At 34.8% G+C, this 20,415-nt stretch overlaps 1 protein-coding gene across 1 annotated transcript; it reads left to right on the forward strand.

The window, feature by feature from the left end:
- Nucleotides 1–1,595: 1,595 nt before the first annotated feature.
- On the forward strand, nucleotides 1,596–20,337 carry LOC106389380 (protein DETOXIFICATION 40-like). Its single transcript, XM_048753233.1, has 7 exons — nucleotides 1,596–1,993; nucleotides 2,116–2,747; nucleotides 19,004–19,060; nucleotides 19,272–19,510; nucleotides 19,606–19,724; nucleotides 19,862–19,948; nucleotides 20,029–20,337. Exons 1-7 carry the CDS (start codon nucleotides 1,676–1,678, stop codon nucleotides 20,092–20,094), a joined length of 1,518 nt encoding a protein of 505 aa, XP_048609190.1. The 5' UTR covers nucleotides 1,596–1,675; the 3' UTR covers nucleotides 20,095–20,337.
- Nucleotides 20,338–20,415: the final 78 nt, after the last annotated feature.

Consider the following 20,415-nt stretch of genomic DNA (forward strand, 5'->3'; position numbering starts at 1 on the left):
GAGAGCTTCTAAGCCAAACTCTACATAAATATTTTTACACTATGTACTTTACGTTTTTTAATATAAATCTCACATGCATGGTTCTTCTTTACGTTATTTTTATTCTTTACAAATAGAGCTGGACAAATTATTCATAAATTTTGTTTCAATTCGTTATTCGTTTTGATTCGAACTGAAAAATCCGGATATCTGTTACTCTACGAAGCAAATCAAATCCCTTATATATTAAAGGAGAAGCATTGTAATAAATGCGTTCACACTAAATTGGATACATGTCACGTATATAAGCATTATAATAAATGCGTTCACACTAAAATGGACACTTGTCAAATGTGGAGAGCTTTTAAGCCAAACTCTACATAAATATGTTCACACTATGTACTTTACGTTTTTAATATAAATATCACATGCATGGTTCTTCTTTACGTTATTTTTACTCTTTACGAATAGAGCTGGAAAAATTATTCATAAATTTTGATTCGATTCATTATTCGTTTTGATTCGAACCGAAAAATCCGGATATCCGTTACTCTACGAAGCAAATCAAATACTAAAATGCAATATCCGTAAAAAAAAAAAAAGCAAATCACAAATATCAATATTTATACAAACGAATATCCATCCGTTATATGCATATATTTAAAGAATTATATATAAGTTAAAATTATAGTTTATATAAATTTTACAATATTTTTTTAAAAAATAATTTCATTTTAAGAATTTTATTTTTCATGTATTATTTTGTAAAATATGTCATTTAATATTAATTAACAGTATATTTATATATTTATCAACGATCTTTATATACTTTTACATAGACATACATGTGCACATTGACGTGATCAACTTATAACTAAGTATTTACCACAATTGAAATATCTAATTTTTTTAGAAGTTCAAATATTCTTTTTCTTAATGCTTCTTTCACTATCGACCAAATTGTAGTAAAATGATTTGTCTTAATAATTTTCTTTTCTTTTTTAACTATTATCTTTTTAGAAACTATAATATGAAACCATTGGTTCGACATCATGACTATCTAAGATTCATAACATGATAACAAACAAATAATAGTAATTTTTTATTATCACAGGAAAGAAAAAATCCAAAAACATCACATTTTAACCGAACAAACCAAATAAATACTGATTTAAAATGATAGGTATATTTTAGGAGATTAAAAACCAAAAAACAACTTAAAATCGAACTGATATCCAGATTAAACAGATTAATATCTCCTTATTAAAAAATAACAAAACTAATAATCACATTTCGCGCAATACGCGAATTATTGCCTAGTATATCTTTATCTTTATTACTGTTTTATTGTATTTAGTAAAAGTGGAATATTCTATTTTCTTTAAAGAAAGTTATATTGTATAACCAAATAATTAGGAATGTTATAATTTTTTTCTAATAGGCTGTGAACAAGTTCAAATTTAAATGGTAATTTTTTAATTAGATAAAAAGTGGGACTGGTTAGGTATACGAAAAAATTACGTGGACTTTTACACTCACACAATCATGCCTCGGCAGAATATCTGACTAATTAACAAACAAAAAAAAACATCATCAAGCGAGAATCACGAGTGTACATATAGCCGCCACTCGCCACCCTCCAAAACACCAACACTTAAACTGACACATACCACACATATCCTTAAGCGAGAATCTCATGGACTCCTCTCAAAACGATGGCGTATACCAGCAGCTTCTGCAGCCACAGCTTTCTCCGTTGCCGGAATCCAGCAACGGCGAGTTGGAGAGAGTGCTTTCCGATTTAGAAACTCCCTTGTTCCCCCGCCTACGTAAAGCCACCATGATTGAATCTAAACTCCTTTTCAAGCTTGCTGCTCCTGCTGTCGTAGTCTATATGATAAACTACCTCATGTCTATGTCTACTCAAATCTTCTCCGGTCATCTCGGAAACCTAGAATTAGCTGCCGCTTCTCTCGGAAACACAGGAATACAAGTCTTCGCTTACGGTCTCATGGTAAAAACATGATCTTTTAGTTATGTTTTGCGATTATACGTTTTTGTAATAATATTGAAGTTGTTCGTTCAAAATAAAATAAAAACAATAATTTTGAAGTCCCAAACTTTGAAAATATGTAGCTAGGGATGGGGAGTGCAGTGGAGACGCTGTGTGGACAAGCGTTCGGAGGGAGAAAGTACGATATGGTCGGCGTTTATCTCCAGAGATCCGCCGTGTTGCTCACGCTCACCGGCGTCCTCCTCACAATAATATACGTTTTCTCCAAACCCATTCTGCTTTTCCTTGGAGAGTCGCCGGAGATCGCTTCCGCGGCGTCTATCTTCGTCTACGGCCTTATCCCTCAGATCTTCGCCTACGCGATGAACTTCCCTATCCAAAAGTTCCTCCAGGCGCAAAGCATCGTTTCTCCTAGTGCTTACATTGCAACCGGCAGTCTCTTCGTTCATCTTCTCCTAAGCTGGCTCGCTGTTTACAAGCTCGGGTGGGGTTTACTCGGGGCGTCGCTCGTGCTCAGCCTCTCGTGGTGGATCATAGTGGTGGCTCAGTTCGTTTATATTGTGACGAGTGAACGGTGTCGTGAGACGTGGAGAGGGTTTAGTGTGCAAGCGTTCTCGGGGCTACCGAGTTTCTTTAAACTCTCTGCCGCATCCGCCGTGATGCTTTGCCTTGAGACTTGGTATTTTCAGATCTTGGTTCTTCTCGCCGGACTACTCGAGAATCCGGAACTTGCTCTTGATTCTCTCTCCATTTGGTAAGTCTTTTCCAAAAATATTTTCTTAATATAGAAATATTTAACTAGTTCAATTCTTGTTATAAATAGGAAAATAAAATGGTTGGCAGGAAAAAGAAAGAGGAAAATCATCTGTAGATAATAAAAATTCATTTCCTTCTATAAAAACCTTTTCTTGTTAACAATTTTTAATCAATATCTTTGTTAATTTCTTCGTAAAAGAAGATTGACAATAATATTCCATTATTTTAGACAATAGTAATACTCTTTTTTTCTCTTCCAAAAAGACAATCATATACTATACGTTACTTAAAAAACGACAACAACTTGGCGTTTTCAGTGTATAGATAATACATATGAGACGCTCTCAGACACAGTAATAGAGACACCCATTATGACTTCCTTTTCTGGCGCCGGTGAAGGCGTTTCTCGCCGGCGCCGGGACTCACAGTCACCGGTCCACCTATGCCTCCTTTTCATAGCTATGTTCTTTTCATACCTTTTACTCTGTGTTTCACCGTTCATAAAGCTGTTATTATGCGGTGGAGAGAAGATCCGAAGCTCTATGCGACGAAGACAGATAAGAAGATTCATAGAACCACCTCTATCGGCCTCACTTGCCCTCAGGTTGGTCTTCTCATCAGCGTTGAGTCTGGAAGTTTTCTCCGCTGCTGCTGTTCAATGCTTTTCGGGTAAAAGCCCCGACGTTTTCTTTACGGGTGACTGTCGTACTTCCTTGGGCGCCAGCGCTTCCTCTGTTCAAATTCCGGCGAGGACTCCATATTCTCAAAGAAGCCCTCTCTTCCTGTCTCCGGGAACCGACGAGCTCTTTCATCCACCGTTTGAGGTGCCCCTTACTTCATCCGACACCAGATCTGAAAGCAGCCCTTGGCTTGATCTGAAGAGTTTCAGAAGCTTCTTATCCCTCTCGTTTCCCACGATGATGATGCCTGCGTTTAGTCTCCTCCGTAGCCTGGTTGGCCGTCAACAAAGCAGTCTCGGTGATAGCTCCTTCAACGGCGGCGGCAAGTTCAGCCTAGGTTACGAGTGCATCTTGGGTCTTTCAGCTGACATTGGGCCTCATTTACCTTTCTTTTGGGCTTGGCCCACTAAACTTATGGTAAAGGTCAGTTTTTTTACTAGTCAATTAAAAAACAGAGTCGTGGTGAGAGACACGATTATAGCATGTATGGTCTTAAACTGTATGACTAGATTTGTAAAGATTTTCGGTGGATTCACCGACGTTTGTGATTTGTACGCATTGCCATATATCTACTTCATGAAGAAATTATTGGTGGGTTCACCAAGTCATGTTCCATGTTCGATTTCATTCCCATACTTCCTTTCTATGAAAGGAGAAGACTTCTCGGCTTTTACGTCGGGTAAGTGTTCCAGCTTTTACGCCGTCTTGTTATCTTATGTAGTGGTCTGTACGGGGCCTGAAGATGCAAGCGAGACTACTTTGGTTTATCTCGTTGGTGAAAACTGGGTCTCAACGTCACTTGTGACTAACTTTCAGCTCTCCGACTTTGTCGTGAAGCTCTTATCGACGCATTCAAGCTTTGCTTTTGATGTAGATAAGTATTTGGAATATTTCCAAATATCTTATTATTTGTTTTATTAATATTAGATAATTATCTTTATTATTTTAGGGTTTTATTGTGTTTTTATATATAGCCGTCTAGGATTAAGTTTGTATTCAATTGATTGATTATTAATAAAAGTTGAGAGTTTTCTCTTTTGTTCCTTGTTTTCGGTAGATCATAGGTGATCTCAACGAATTTAAGAAGACATTGATCTTAGGCATTCTTAGACTAAGTAAGATCCTTGTGATTATCCTAGTTTTCCGGGTATTCTAAGAATCAACGGATCTCTAGTCCTATCCTATAAAGCTTCCGCTACATCAGGTGGTATCAGAGCTGGTGTTTTGGTTTCTTAATAAAAACTCGATTCTTGAATCATGGTGAATCTGTTCGTCGAAAGTGAAGAAACCGTCTATATAAAGATTGTTGGAGATCCGATTTTTGATGTCTATGATGATGAAGGTCGGATTCGAGACGGAGACAATGAGTTGTGTGACAGGATGGACAATCGGAGAGATGAACTTTCTCTCCAAGATAATTGTTTTGGTCTCGTCGAGTGCAGCAATTTGAAAAATCAAACGTTTTTTTGGGCTTACACAAAACGAAGCACAATTGAAAATATGTTTTGCTATCTCGTGGAGAATAAGGTTAGCAGTTCACGGTTCTTCATGATACACATGGTACATCCTCATGCCAAAGTCAACATTGATGAAGTGTTTCATTATTATTTTGCACGTGAAGAATTTTATTATTGGAAGAAGGTTAGGAGGAAAGAAAAAGAAAAGTTTGGTTATCATGGACAAAGTTTTGAAACTGAAGACCACGGCTAAGATTCGAGGGCGAATCTTCTCCAACCCATCCAACCCAGAGAGAATGATGTAGATAAGTATTTGGAATATTTCCAAATATCTTATTATTTGTTTTATTAATATTAGATAATTATCTTTATTATTTTAGGGTTTTATGGTGTTTTTATATATAGCCGTCTAAGCTTAAGTTTGTATTCAATTGATTGATTATTAATAAAAATTGAGAGTTTTCTCTTTTGTTCCTTGTTTTCGGTAGATCATAGGTGATCTCAACGAATTTAAGAAGACATTGATTTTAGGCATTTTTAGACTAAATAAGATCCTTGTGATTATCCTAGTTTTCCGGGTATTCTAAGAATCAACGGATCTCTAGTCCTATCCTATAAAGCTTCCGCTACATCAGCTTTGAATTCGCTGTCATCTTCTCATGAAGACCTATCTATTTTAGCTTCGTTTGCTTATGATGTTTATGCTTATAATCAAAGAGGATGTTTGATTCCCTCTAGTTGTATGGTTGTACCCAAAAACATTGAAGTTTAATGAAATTAAGTCGTGTTCAAAAAAAAAAATACTATACGTTACTTTATTCTGTGCTTTGGCATAGCTAGCTCGTGAACGAAACCAAACAATCTTATTCTGTTATCTTGAAATTCGACGTAATTAATACGTTGGTTATAGTCTTTTCCGATGAGTGATTCGTCAATTCTTTTAGTATTGTCAATTAGGTTCGAAAAGAACATAACATAACTTTTGTACGAGTACAAAGTGAAGTTTGGTTGTAGCTATCAAATTATTTACTTGGAGTCGTACAAAACATTCTTTCTTCGTCCAATGATCGGTTACTTGCATCTTCGTCTTTGTTTTGGGCTATATTATACAATAGTCTCTTAATTTGATTTTTCTTTTACCATCAACCTATTGTGCTTGGGGTGTCGCACTATCATATTTTATTCGTCCCAGGCTCTTCTTTCTCCATTACCAAACAGAAGGAGACATTCTGTGCAGGGACTTGTACCAAATCTTGATCGCATTCGCACCATTTTTATGTAGAAGTTAATTTTTGAAAATTTAAAATTTCGTATTCACGCATACAATGTGATAATTTGTGGGATTATGTGAGCTTCTAAGTGTTTTAACCGTGATGAAGCACACGAACAAAGTAAAAAAGGAGTGAAGTAACCGTAAGTATTTGAGAGAGAAGAGAAATTTGCGAATTTAAGAGAATGAGAGGATTTGTGAGATTGAGAGAATGAAATAAATGTTTGTATTGAATTGTGTGTTTAATTGTGTAACATACATGGTGTATTTAAAGGAAACAAAAGCAATAAGCACTCAATGGTGGAAGAATAAATAACTAGTAGTGGACTAGTCACTCCTCCCCATTTGGTAAGTGATATGGCCACTCCTCCCACTTCCTCCACTAACTAGTAGTGGACTAGCCACTCCTCCCCATTTGGTAAGTGATATGGCCACTTCTCCTACTTCCTCCACTACTTCCCTTTGTTTAATTCTTCATGTCAACACTCCCCCTCAAGCTTGACAGTAGTGAGTGTCAAGCTTGGAAAGCCATGAAGTATTCCCTCATTAAAACCTTTTCTTGGAAAAACCACTTGGGATAAAAACCAAGCAAAGGAAAAAGAGTAGAATACTCCACGGTGAGGAGATCATTGACATGGAAGGTTTATGAGTCCAAGTCTTGGAAGAATGGACTCACAAACTTTGCTACTGGCCGCCTTGGTGAAGATGTCAGCCAGCTGATCCGCACTTCTTGTATAACATGGGAGAATCACTTGCTGCTCCACTGCTTGTCTGACCTTGTGGCAGTCTACTTCTATGTGCTTTGTCCTTTCATGAAAGACTGAGTTGGATGCAATGTGTATTGCGGCTTGGTTGTCACAGTGCATGGTCATGGGAGAGGTGATCTCAATTCCCAAGTCGCCTAAAAGCCCCTTTATCCAGATAAGCTCACTGGTTAGCTTCCTCATTGATCTGTACTCTGCTTCTGCGCTTGAACAAGATACTACTTTCTGTTTCTTGCTCTTCCAAGTGACAAGATTCCCTCCAATGAATGTACAATAACCGGTGGTTGACCTTCTGTCTACTCTATCTCCAGCCCAATCTGCATCACAGTATCCTATCACCTCAGTGTTCTTGTTGCAAGCCATCCATACACCTTGTCCTGGCGCTTCTCTTAAGTATCTTAGAATCCTCTCCACCATGTTCCAGTGATGAACCTTGGGAGTTTGCATGTGCTGGCTCACTTGATTAACTGCGAAACACACATCTGGCCGAGTGATGGTTAGATAGATCAGCTTCCCAACCATCCGTCTATACTGCTTGACATCTTCAAATGGAGTGTCTTCATACTCCCCCTCTCGCAATACCTTGTAACCTTCTTCAAGTGGTGTCTTGGCATGTCTTCCTCCAAGATCTCCTGCCTCCTTTAATATGTCCAGGGTATACTTTCTTTGGGACATGAATAATCCTTCCTTTGATCTGCACATCTCAATGCCAAGGAAGTACTTCAGTTCTCCCAGGTCTTTGATGTCAAATGCGGCCTTGAGAAATGTCTTGGTTAAACTGATCCCCTCCTTGTCACTACCCGTGATGATGATGTCATCCACATAGACTAGAATTACTATAATTCCTTGCTTGCTGGTGAGAGTGAAGAGTGTGTGATCCGCTTGAGACTTCACAAATCCCCTTCCATTCAATGTAGTGCTTAGCTTGTGGTACCAAGCTCTTGGTGATTGCTTCAAGCCATAGATTGCCTTTCTGAGTCTAAGGACATTCCCTGGTTTCACCATTTCTTCCATCCCCGGAGGTGGTTTCATATACACTTCATCTTCTAGTTCTCCTTGCAGGAAAGCATTCTTCACATCCATTTGCCAAAGGTCCCATTCTAGGTTCACTGCTAATGAGAGTAGAATCCGGATTGTATGAAGCTTGGCCACTGGTGCAAAGGTGTCTAGATAGTCCTCTCCATACACTTGTGTGTATCCTCTTGCCACCAGTCTGGTCTTCTTTCTTTCTGGCTTCCCATTTGCAAGATACTTAATGGTATGTATGAGTCTGCTGGTCACGGCTTTCTTCCCTTTTGGAAGTTCTGTCTCATACCAGGTGTTGTTCTTCTCCATGGCCCTCATTTCATCATCCACCGATTTCCTCCATTCATCATCTTCCATAGCTTCTGCATATGTTCTTGGTATCCATTCCAGGTCCAATGAACTCATAAAGACTTGATGTTCTTCTGGATAGTGAGCTAGGGAGCATAATCCACTTTCTGGATGTGCCACAGCTTGAGCATTGTAGTAAACAAAATCATTTTTAACCCAATCTGAGGCTGGTCTTCTGATCCTTGTACTTCTCCTTAGGACTTGTGTCTGCTCAGGTTCATTACTGCTGCTTGGTTCTCCTTCTTGAGCTTCAGTGTCTGGTTGTCCCATCTCATCTTGATCATGAGATAATACTGGGTTTTCTTCAGGTTGAGCTTGCGCCGGTTGATCTTCTTTCCCCCTTCATGGTCAGGATGAGAGTCTTCAGTGTTATGAACCATGGTCTCTTTATAAGGAGTAGTGTCCCGGCCTTTCTCTGGTTCCTTTTCTAGGTTAATGCCGAGTCTTTCCATAAGAATCTTCAGGTTGTTAGCTCTGTCCGAGGCAGAATGAGATAGATCTTTGAGTTCCTCCCAACTCTTCTCATCATAATAGGCCTTGGATTCCATGAACTTAACATCTCTGGATACTAGGACTCTCCTTGTCTCTGGTACATAGCATTTGTACCCCTTTTGGTGCGTAGAGTATCCAATGAACATTGCCTTTGTGCTCTTTGCCTCCAGTTTGTTTCTTAGTTCTCCTGGAATCAAAACAAAGCACACACACCCAAACACACGCAAATGATCAATTGATGGTCTAGATTTGTTTAGTACCTCATATGGGGTGGCATCAAAGAGGACTCTTGTAGGTGTGCGGTTGATTAGGTAGGTGGCTGTGACTACTGCATCCCCCCAAAACCGCTTGGGTACATTTGTATGGAACATCATACTCCTTGCCACTTCCATCAAGTGTCTATTCTTTCTTTCAGCCACACCATTTTGTTGGGGTGTGTAAGGACAGCTGGTTTGTTGAATGATTCCATGTGAGGCTAGATGTTGTTTGAAGGCTGTGCTAGTATATTCACCACCATTATCTGATCTAAGAATTTTAATCTTAACATTGAAATGGTTAGTAATATAGTTCTGAAAATTTTTAAATGCTTCTAGCACCCTATCCTTAGATTGCAACAAAGTGATCCATGTGTATTTAGATTTTTCATCAATGAATGTCACAAAATATTTATGTTGTTCTCTAGATACACATGGAGCAGTCCACACATCAGAGTGAATCAAATCAAAGCAGTTTTCATATTGGGTTTTTGATTTAGGAAACACAGTTCTGCAATGTTTTCCTAATATACACGCTTCACACTCATTTTTAAAAGAAATACTAGGCAACAGGATGTTCAAGGCACGAGAATGGGGATGTCCTAGTCTAGCATGCCAGATTTCATCTTTAGGGAATTCAGAAACAGAATGAAACACACACGATAATTGAGATACAGGTCTTGTGTCCTCAAGTAAGTACAAGTCTCCCTTGGTAACACCTTTGCCAAGCAACTTACTAGAATCAATATCCTGAAAGTATACACTGTTAGGCGTGAAAGTAACTTGACAATTGAGATCATTAGTTACTTTTTTAACAGACAGTAGGTTTGAGGCAAATGTAGGCATATAGAAAGCTTTAGATTCTTTATCAAACAATCTAAGTTCACCTACACCTTTTATTGGAATTTTATCTCCATTTGCTATCATCACATTTCCTAAAGCCGGTTCTATGTTCTTAATCAGTTCTAAATCACTTATCATGTGATGAGAAGCACCAGAGTCTATAACTAAGGGCTTAGCCGATTTAAAATTATTCATAGAACCATTTGCATTGTGAGAAGCATTAAGGGAGATACCAAGAGTTTTAGATATACCAGATTCCTTGAGAGCCTTGATGAGAGCGGTTAAGTCAGACTTCTTGATGGTCTCATCTAGATTGGCTCTTGGCGTGGCATAGCCTGATGTGGAGGCAGTAGCTCTTCCCACACCTAGGTTGCTTATACCCATGGTGATTGGTGTTGTTGGCTCAGCACCATCAGTTGAGAAGTTGGCTCTTGCATCTTGGTATTGAGGGCGGTTGTCCCTAAATTTGTTGGGCTTGAGGTGCGGATGTAGTATCCAGCATTTGTCCTTCATGTGGCCCTTCTTCTTGCAGTGATCGCAGGTCAAATTTTTCTTCTCATCTAGCTTGTAAGCTGCCTTGTTTGACACGGCTCGTTCAGCTTGATGTGCCATGTTTAAGTCTCCCTTGCCTCCAAATAAGCCCACAGAGCCTTCTTCCTTCTGAATTTGAGCGCATACTTCATCCAGGTCAGGTAACTTGTCAGCTCTCAGGATGTGCTTGATTAAGCTCCCATAAGATGGATTAAGCGTGAGCAGTAGTCCAAACACTCTGTCCTCTTCACGCCTGGTTAAGAGAGTGGCAGGGTCGGTAGTATGTGGTCTGAGTAGTTCCATCTCTGCCCAAAGAGACCGGAACTTGCCAAAGTGAGGCTGGAACTCCATATCTCCTTGGTTGAGGGTATTGATAGCTCTTTTTACTTCAAAGACCCTTGTAAGGTTGGAGGTATTTCCATACACTTTGTAGAGTGTATCCCACAGCTGCTTGGTAGTTTCACAGTAGGAGTAAGACTCCATGATGGCGGGTTCTAGGGAGCTAAGGAGCACCGTGAGAACCATGAGATCTTCCTGAGCCCATTTGTCTTCATCAGTAGCTACCACAATCTCCTGTCCATCTTCTCCTTGGGTGGTTTGTTTTGGAGCTGCTTCTGCTGAGACATGACTCCACAAACCCTTTCCTCCAAGGGCAATCTTCACCATCCTGGCCCACAAGAGGTAGTTAATCCCCTTCAGGGTCACAGGTATGCTGATGCGGTTGTTGTTATTGTTGTTGTTCTCCATCTTGAGGATTTACTTGGTCAGAGGTAAAGTTTAAGAACTAGAAACAGAGTTTTGATTTTGCGGAATTTAGAAAGGTTTCAAAGATTGTTGCTGCTCTGATACCATGATAATTTGTGGGATTATGAGAGCTTCTAAGTGTTTTAACCGTGATGAAGCACACGAACAAAGTAAAAAAGGAGTGAAGTAACCGTAAGTATTTGAGAGAGAAGAGAAATTTGCGAATTTAAGAGAATGAGAGGATTTGTGAGATTGAGAGAATGAAAGAAATGTTTGTATTGAATTGTGTGTTTAATTGTGTAACATACATGGTGTATTTAAAGAAAACAAAAGCAATAAGCACTCAATGGTGGAAGAATAAATAACTAGTAGTGGACTAGCCACTCCTCCCCATTTGGTAAGTGATATGGCCACTCCTCTCACTTCCTCCACTAACTAGTAGTGGACTAGCCACTCCTCCCCATTTGGTAAGTGATATGGCCACTTCTCCTACTTCCTCCACTACTTCCCTTTGTTTAATTCTTCATGTCAACACAATGCATATGATGGTTTTTATAGATATAATTGCTTCAGGTTTTACTATATTTTTTTCATAGCAGGATTCACTATATTATACACTTTTTCTGTTTAACACGATATTTTATACTCTTTCTATTTTTAGAAGATAAGATATTTAATAAATATTTATTTCAAAAAGATGAATTATAAATTTTAGTGGTGAAAATTTTGCCTGAAGTTTTCTATGCATTTTTGTTAGGAAATAATGGTGAACTGTAAACTTTCAGAACAATTAACTGTACTTATTGAAATATTATTAATTTAAATTTATGAAAATAAATAATTCCAAAAAAATATTTCATTTATAATCAACTTTAATATATTTTTAATATGTATAATTAATACATATTTTATTAACGGAGAGAATATTATTTAATATATTTCCTCTCCTCAACAAAACACTATAATACTGATGTATATATATATATATATATATATATATATATATATATTTATTTATTTATCATGAGATTCAACATAAATATGAGAAAGCTATGGAAATTTGGTTTAGAAGAAGATAACTAAGTTTTTTTATAGATTCACAAAATGTCTTTAGATTATGAGTAATACATTGTAGAAATGAGGCAGAGTTTCTCTGTAAACAGGTGTTTTTTTTAATAAAATTTAAATTCTTTCAAAAAAAAAAAGATTCAACATTAAAATGTATGTTTATAGACTTTCTGATGAATGATTTAGAAATCATTTGACAACCCTTTTTTTTTGCCACCTCGACAACACTTTTAATATTGTTATTCGATATGAAAATCAAATCACATACTGTTATAAATTAAGCATCGAAATGATCATCCACTTCTTTACCAAACTCAAGCACTATGATCATCCACTCCTTTACCAACTCAAGCACTATGATCATCTACTCATCAAACACTATGATCACCCACTCATTTACCAAATTAAGCACTATCTTTGTTATTTTATGTATTGTTGTTCACTATAAATACCATCACTCATCTCACTCTTTTGTACACCATAAACAAGAACAAGAGTTTATAATCAAAGAACCATTACATCTTCTTCTTCTTACTTATAATAAACTCTCTCACTTATAGTAGTGTTATTTGCTTCATACGGGTATTAAATTCTACTCTTATTTAAATTTCTCGATACTATAAATTATAAGTTATTTCATAACACGTTATCAGCACGATCACTCTGCGATTCGGTAAAATTTATTTGTATCATTTATACCCTGTTATAATGGTCGGTATACCGCCTCTACTATTATTTATATCATGTTATAATGGCCGGAATACCGCCTATATTATTTACTAGTAATTTAATTTATTTATTGGTCGGCCGAGCCGCCTTATATCCTGTTAATTATTTATTGGTCGGCCGAGCCGCCTTATATCCTGTTTATTATTTATTGGTCGGCCGAGCCGCCTTATATCCTGTTTATTATTTATTGGTCGGCCGAGCCGCCTTATATTCTGTTTATTATTAATTGGTCGGCCGAGCCGCCGTATAATTTATTTGATATTATGCATTGATCGGCTGAGCCGTCGCATGATTTATTGTCATATAACATAAATATTTCATTGTCATAATTTTTCACTTTTATGAAATTTTATAGATTTGATTGACCGTTTAATACGATATTTTCGGACTAATTTTTGGTGCACTCGATTTAACCCCAACGGTCACAAAGAATTTTTTTCAAAAATTTCTCCTTTCTCCAACGGTCATGAACAGTAATTTTCATCTATAAATACAACTCATTTTCACTTCATTTCATCATCCAAAACATTTCATCTTCTCTCAAAAATTTCAAAATCGCTCTCCTCCGATTTTTCAAGAAAGATGATTCGCGCACTTTTGTTTTTATGTGCCATTTTTATTTGTGTTTCTATTTATGGTTTATTCGATGGAGAATTTACTCCGAGTGAATTTAAGATGATTATCGGTTTAATTTTCTTTACATCGCTTCTCCTTGTAATTGCTTGTATGATTAATGTAAACGGTTTTTAAATTATGAAGTTCATAATAAATGGTTCATTTTAAAATTGCGAAATTCTAAATATATATATATGTATATATAGTCATTTTAGACAATGATATATATATATATATCAACGCTTGTCTATATGTAAGAATAATAGTTATTTGATGAATTAAATTTTGCTTATTATACTTTAATATGCTTCATGGTTTAATGGTATTAAGGAAACATACTTTATGATTCATGGTCTAACATCATAAAAGAAATTATTTGTAATCGGTTAGTTTTGTGGTCGATTAGTCTTTGGTCTAATATCATAAAAGAATTTGGATTATATGTTGATATTTACTAATGTAATGGCCATGTTTATATGAGCAAAAATTTAAAGTTTTCAGGATTGTGTATTCTCTCGGAAAGATATGTACAAGTTATCAGCCAATTCAGAAACGTGAACAGCTGAAACTTTCATCGCCGATATACTTCTGTTTATAAGATAAGTATTTTTATGCTTTATATACAAGTTTAACAAACTTGATTAGATAAATCAATGCACATGAAGTTGGCAGTGATATAAATTTGTTCATTAAAATTGATTGATAGGTTAAACTTTGTTAAAAAGCATGAGAGTAATAATATAGTCTATATAATAATTACTATGAAAGTTTTATTTATTTTCTGATATAATAAGACACCTTTGTTAATACATATTTATATATATTTGAAATATTTTGATTTTATTACCATTTATATTGAGGATTTTAAGTTTAAAGCTTGACTCTAAAAGATCCATAAGTTTTGGAAGATAATATATATAAAAAAGGTATTATCACCTGAAGAGATTACCTAAAGCTCATTTTGTATTTTGCATTTAAAGATTACAAGACCTGAAGTCGGTAAATAAAGCCAACTATGTTGGATGTTAAGTTTAAAAGTAAAATTTCTTCAAGAAATTGTTTTATGATGCATATATATTGAAAAATATCTATTGATAAATCACGTCTAGTTGATTATGATTCATTCTCCTGAAGAGAATATGACATTTAAAAAACTCATAAATAGTGGTTTTAGACGTGAGCATAAATGAGGTCAAGGTCCAAAGAGTTTCTTTATAGAACTCATACTCTCACTTAAAGTTGAGAAAATAAACATGGTAATAAAGAAAAGAAATTATGAATTCATCTGAAGATGAAAGAAAATTTATTGTGTGTACAATACAAAGTAGTAAAAACTTATAGAATGCTTAAAAAGAGGATATATATGATGCTCCAGAAGTATACATAAAAATTTAATTTAAAGTTCTTAAGAATGCAATTTAAAGTTCTTAAGGTATTGTATTTTTATAAGTATCAAAAGTTAAAAGGATCTACGAAAAATACATAACCCATGTAGGATATGTTGTTGATTAAGAAAATGAGATACATTCGAGATTGATAAACCTGTAGTATTATACTCTCGAGGGGAAGAGTTAAAGAATCTCACTTTTTATGATAAGTCAAACATCCAGAAGATTATGTTTACACTAAAACTAAGATTAATGAATTTTTCTCAAAGTAAATCCGTAAGATTTTGAGACACTTATGTTGAGACAATAAGCAAACGAAATGATATATACATTTCAATCAGAAATAATTCTCAAAGCAGTATAAGTATTTTAGAGAAAATATCTACAGCCTCTTATATATTGTACTACACAAAGATTAGTATAATGAAGATAAATGTATAGTAAACTAGAAGTTTACATTTGGCATGAATCAGTTAGACCATTTTGGTTCATTAATAATGCGAATATATACTTAAAGGTCATATGCATAGTCATATAAGAACCAGAAGATTCTTCCGAATGATTTGACATATGTTGCTTACCCATAAGATAAAAGGGTAATATGGTTTTCACCAGCCAAAATAAGATATTGGCATAAATAACGAAGATGTTAGTGGACTGATCACCCACTATGCATTTTTATAATATTGGTGAATTCACTTCTTAAAGTCTTTAACGACTATAGCACATTCACTGAGATAAGTGCTAAACATTTTGAGCAACATTGGATCGCATCAAGCCAATAAATTTTCACTAGTTCTCCCCATCATTGGTATAGAATCAGAAACCAATCATTTTCATCTAAGAATGTTGGATGTTGCTCCGCCACAGAGCTTCAAATGAAGATGTGTTTTTAATGAGGTTGGAAATATATGTTGGATATAAATCTCTATTGACACTTAAGAATCCAGAGCCATCCCCGAAAACTATAAGTAAGGCTATACATGAATTCTAAAAGTGAGTTAGTACTTCCAACATAAGGGGGAGAAAATAAACAGCTGGAAAAGAAAATAAGTTGAAATGAATTATCATTGATCCTCGGGCTAAACACAATGTGAAATAGAAGTCCAAAAGATAATTCATTTCAAAACTTACTAAAGCAGTTGCCAGACACGACCCATATAAATATAGTGATCAAGTCACATATACCAGCTGTAAATGCTCCAATAAGAATAAATGTTCTACAAGAACAATATCAAACTGCTAGTCACGCCTGCAGGGTGGTAGACAGATTGGTTCCAAAGATAAATCCTCGTAAATGAAAAAGGAGCATATATTGATAATGGTCAAAACGAGGCAATATAGTTTTGTATGATCTCCAGAAGAGAAATTAAACATGACTGACGAAAATTCAGGTACCTGAGACAAATGAAGAGATCTCAATAAGTTATGTCATGTATGAAACAAAATGGAACCGATAAGAAAATTGACGTCGATGATATTATACATGCAAAGTAGCAGTTGATATAATAAATGAGAAAGAGGATCATGAAAGAAAGTCTATTGAAAAGTGTACACAAAGAAATGATTGGCCAAATCAGAAAGATGCAATAGACAAAGATATAAACTTCTTGTGAAATAGAGAAGTATTTGGACCAGTAGTCCATACACTAAAAGGTGTAAAACAAGTGAGATGTAAATGAACCGTTGCACACAAAGAAGGATCAATATGAAATTGATTGTGAAGAGACATAATTTCATATGGTAGATGCAACTAGTTTCAAGTTCCTTATAGTCTGGTAATAAAGAAGAACTTGAATAAAACAATCCACTTGAAAAATGTTAATCCCTGAAAGTATAATCCATGAAGGATTGATGATATCAAAATCATGTTCCCGGGAACTCTGCATATTCGATCGAATTGAAACAAACTATTTTATGGAATATATGAAATATTATAAGGTTAACAAATGTATCCATTTGTATTTATCAAGAGATTATAAATCAATAGAATCATGATTTGAATATAATCAAAACTCCTGAAGAGTTATAGAAAAATTATATTTTGGAAGAAAACTCTTGACAATACTATATTGTTTTATGTATTCTAAACTGGAGATCTAAAACTAAGATGTTATCATAAAGATCCTTAAAGTATTTTATTTAAGACGCTCGTATATGTTTGGTCCTGAAATACCATACGTAAGAGTGTTATTTAAGAAAATTATTAATCTTTTTCATTACTGAAAGATGTAATTTCATATGAAAAGAAAGAAAATCATAATAGTAACTTCTATAGTTACAAATGAATAATTCGTATGTACGAGACGAATTTCTATACAATTATATGTAAGAAATTTGGTTTGAAATCCAAATAGACCAATAAACTATTGTCTAAGTCAAAAGAGAATTATGGACAAGAAGTCTAAAGGCCCTAGATATCATAATAGAAATGAATAGAGTTTATTCTCTTAAGCTTAATTCTCTGAAGAGAGTTGATTGGAATGCATATCCTGAAGATATTATTTCCAGAGAAAGAAATATGATAGTAAGTGTGGTTGTACTCTTTTTCCTTATCATGGTTTTTTTTTTTCCATTGGGTTTTTCCATGACAAGGTTTTAACGAGGCAACAAAGAACATACAAAAGATAGACAACCAAAGAGAATGTTACAATTTGAGAGATGAAAATCTATCATTGTTCTAAAGGTTCTATGACTACTCATTCGAGGGGGAGCTTACGTAGTTGTACTCTTTTTACTTTTACTACGGTTTTTCCCATTGGGTTTTCCATGACTAGGTTTTTAACGAGGCACCACGTAATACAAGATGGATGATCAAGGGGGAGTGTTATAAATTAAGCATTGAAATGATCATCCACTTCTTTACCAAACTCAAGCACTATGATCATCCACTCCTTTACCAACTCAAGCACTATGATCATCTACTCATCAAACACTATGATCACCCACTCATTTACCAAATTAAGCACTATCTTTGTTATTTTATGTATTGTTGTTCACTATAAATACCATCACTCATCTCACTCTTTTGTACACCATAAACAAGAACAAGAGTTTATAATCAAAGAACCATTACATCTTCTTCTTCTTACTTATAATAAACTCTCTCACTTATAGTAGTGTTATTTGCTTCATACGGGTATTAAATTCTACTCTTATTTAAATTTCTCGATACTATAAATTATAAGTTATTTCATAACACATACCAAATATTTTTGTAGGAGTACAAAGCGAAGTTTGGTTGTAGTTATATGAAAGTTAAGTTTGTAGGAGTACACTTCTGCTACTAACATAATCTAAGGTCGCATCATATATCCTCCATCTTGTCTACTTTTGTATATTAGTATTTTTATGTTTAAATATCTAATTTTAATTTTGAAGTTATCTACTCGGACTCGACCAATCATCCTTTGTTCGCTCAAATAACCGACTAAAAAATGTGCATAATCTCCTTTGTTTGTTGAAGATATTATACAATATTGTTTTTTTTTTTTTTTTTTTGAAGACATTAAACAATATTGTTTTTTTTGTCATCATTATACAATATTGTTTCATTAATTAATTAAATTGATTTTCAAGTAACTATTTTAGGAGGTGGAACGAGGCGCAAGAATCATGCCGACTTATGTTATCCACATAGATACAGAATTTCTATGCTAGATTATGTTTTAGGATAGAATTTTATTTTCTTGTAAAACAAAAAAAAAATTAGGAGATGTATTAAATTAAATATTTGGAATTAGATTTACATTAAAATTATAAATACCCAGTTACTCAAAAATAAATTTTAAATAGAAATTAGAATATAATATTATTAAAAATTAAAAATTTGATTTTATGAGATTTATTATAGTTTAAAGCGGCTTTGGCTGAATTTTTTAAATAAAATATAAAATTCTCAGTCTCGTAGTTTTATATAAGATTCTAAGTGGGTGTATTCAAACTAGTATTTAAAATATTTTGGAAGAATTAAATACTGTATAAAGAGAAGCAACAATGTTTTGTAATATTTTTGCTCGATTTCTTACTATATTTGTTTATCCAGCATGACGATTTCAGGATGGGTGTTTATGATCTCTGTTGGATTCAATGCAGCGATAAGGTCTGTGTTCCAATCTCTCGATTTCATTTCATCAATTTAATTTATACAAAATTGAAAACGCCTCTATCTAAAAATATTCGCCCAAAATATACAAGTTCCTACATTTTACAACCACTCAAATATGCTAAATCACACTGAACCCGATCTCCTTTTTTTTCTCTAACTAAATTGAGTAAGCCTATAAAAATCGATGCTATTGATATTGATCCAGTGTAAGAGTGAGCAATGAACTTGGAGCTAGGAATCCTAAATCAGCAGCATTTTCTGTAATCATCGTTAACATATATTCGTTCATCACATGTGTGATCTTAGCCATAGTAATTTTGGCTTGTCGTGACGTTTTGAGTTATGCATTCACTGAGGGTGAAAAAGTATCAGCTGCGGTTTCTGAACTATGTCCACTTCTTGCCTTAACACTTATATTGAATGGAATCCAACCAGTTCTTTCCGGTAAAATCTTTTTATTTTTTTTAACACCGCAATATTACAAATCAAAATAGAAGAAATGTGTGTTTAAGAAAAATATTTGAAAATGTCTATTCAAGGTGTTGCGGTTGGTTGTGGTTGGCAAACGTTTGTGGCAAAAGTCAACGTTGGATGTTACTATATTATTGGAATTCCTCTTGGGGCTCTCTTTGGGTTTTACTTCAAATTCGATGCCAAGGCAAGATAATTTTTTTCTCATTCATTTTAAAACTCAGATACTTACATTTAGTTATTCATTTTATCCAGTGATCTTCGTACTAATAATGTTACTAATAAAATACTAATCACACCCTTCAAATTTTGATGGTATTTTAGGGTATATGGACGGGAATGATATGTGGTACGCTTATACAAACCGTTATATTGGCGTGGGTCACGTTTAGAACGGACTGGACAAAAGAGGTAACTATGCGTTTTCCTATGTGTTCATATCAATGTTTCATTGATTTGAAAAACAAAATCGGACGTTATGTTTGTTTTAGGTGGAAGAAGCTTCTAAAAGGTTGGACAAATGGAGCAATATAAAACTAGAAGTGGTTCCCGAATGATGCAAGTCGATGTAAATTTGGTAACCGATGTGAACCGATTGGATTCATTGGTTTAATGAAAATCGATGCAAATGCTCAAGATAATCGGTGTACTTTTTCTTTTGGGGCAACGGGGGAAATGTACTATAGGACTGTATTTTATCTTTGATTAATTTATGTGCATGCTTGCTTTAAAGTTAAAACTAAATAATAAGTTGGTAATGTATTTTGTATGCCAAATTAAGATGACCATTGCTTTATATCTTTGATTGTTGGCTCTTTTTCTTATAAATTACTGTCAACTTATAATCAACTGATATTTTGTTGGATTATGAATCATTC

The sequence above is a fragment of the Brassica napus genome, chromosome C3 (assembly GCF_020379485.1).
Source record: "Brassica napus cultivar Da-Ae chromosome C3, Da-Ae, whole genome shotgun sequence".
NCBI classification, from domain to species: domain Eukaryota; kingdom Viridiplantae; phylum Streptophyta; class Magnoliopsida; order Brassicales; family Brassicaceae; genus Brassica; species Brassica napus.

Excerpts from the sequence above, each read along its gene's own strand:
- LOC106389380 (XM_048753233.1), top strand. The coding sequence starts at position 1,676 with ATGGACTCCTCTCAAAACGATGGCGTATACCAGCAGCTTCTGCAGCCA. Across the intron at positions 19,061-19,271 it reads GGATTCAATGCAGCGATAAG|TGTAAGAGTGAGCAATGAAC; the intron begins GTCTGTGTTCCA and ends ATATTGATCCAG. Across the intron at positions 19,725-19,861 it reads ACTTCAAATTCGATGCCAAG|GGTATATGGACGGGAATGAT; the intron begins GCAAGATAATTT and ends ATGGTATTTTAG.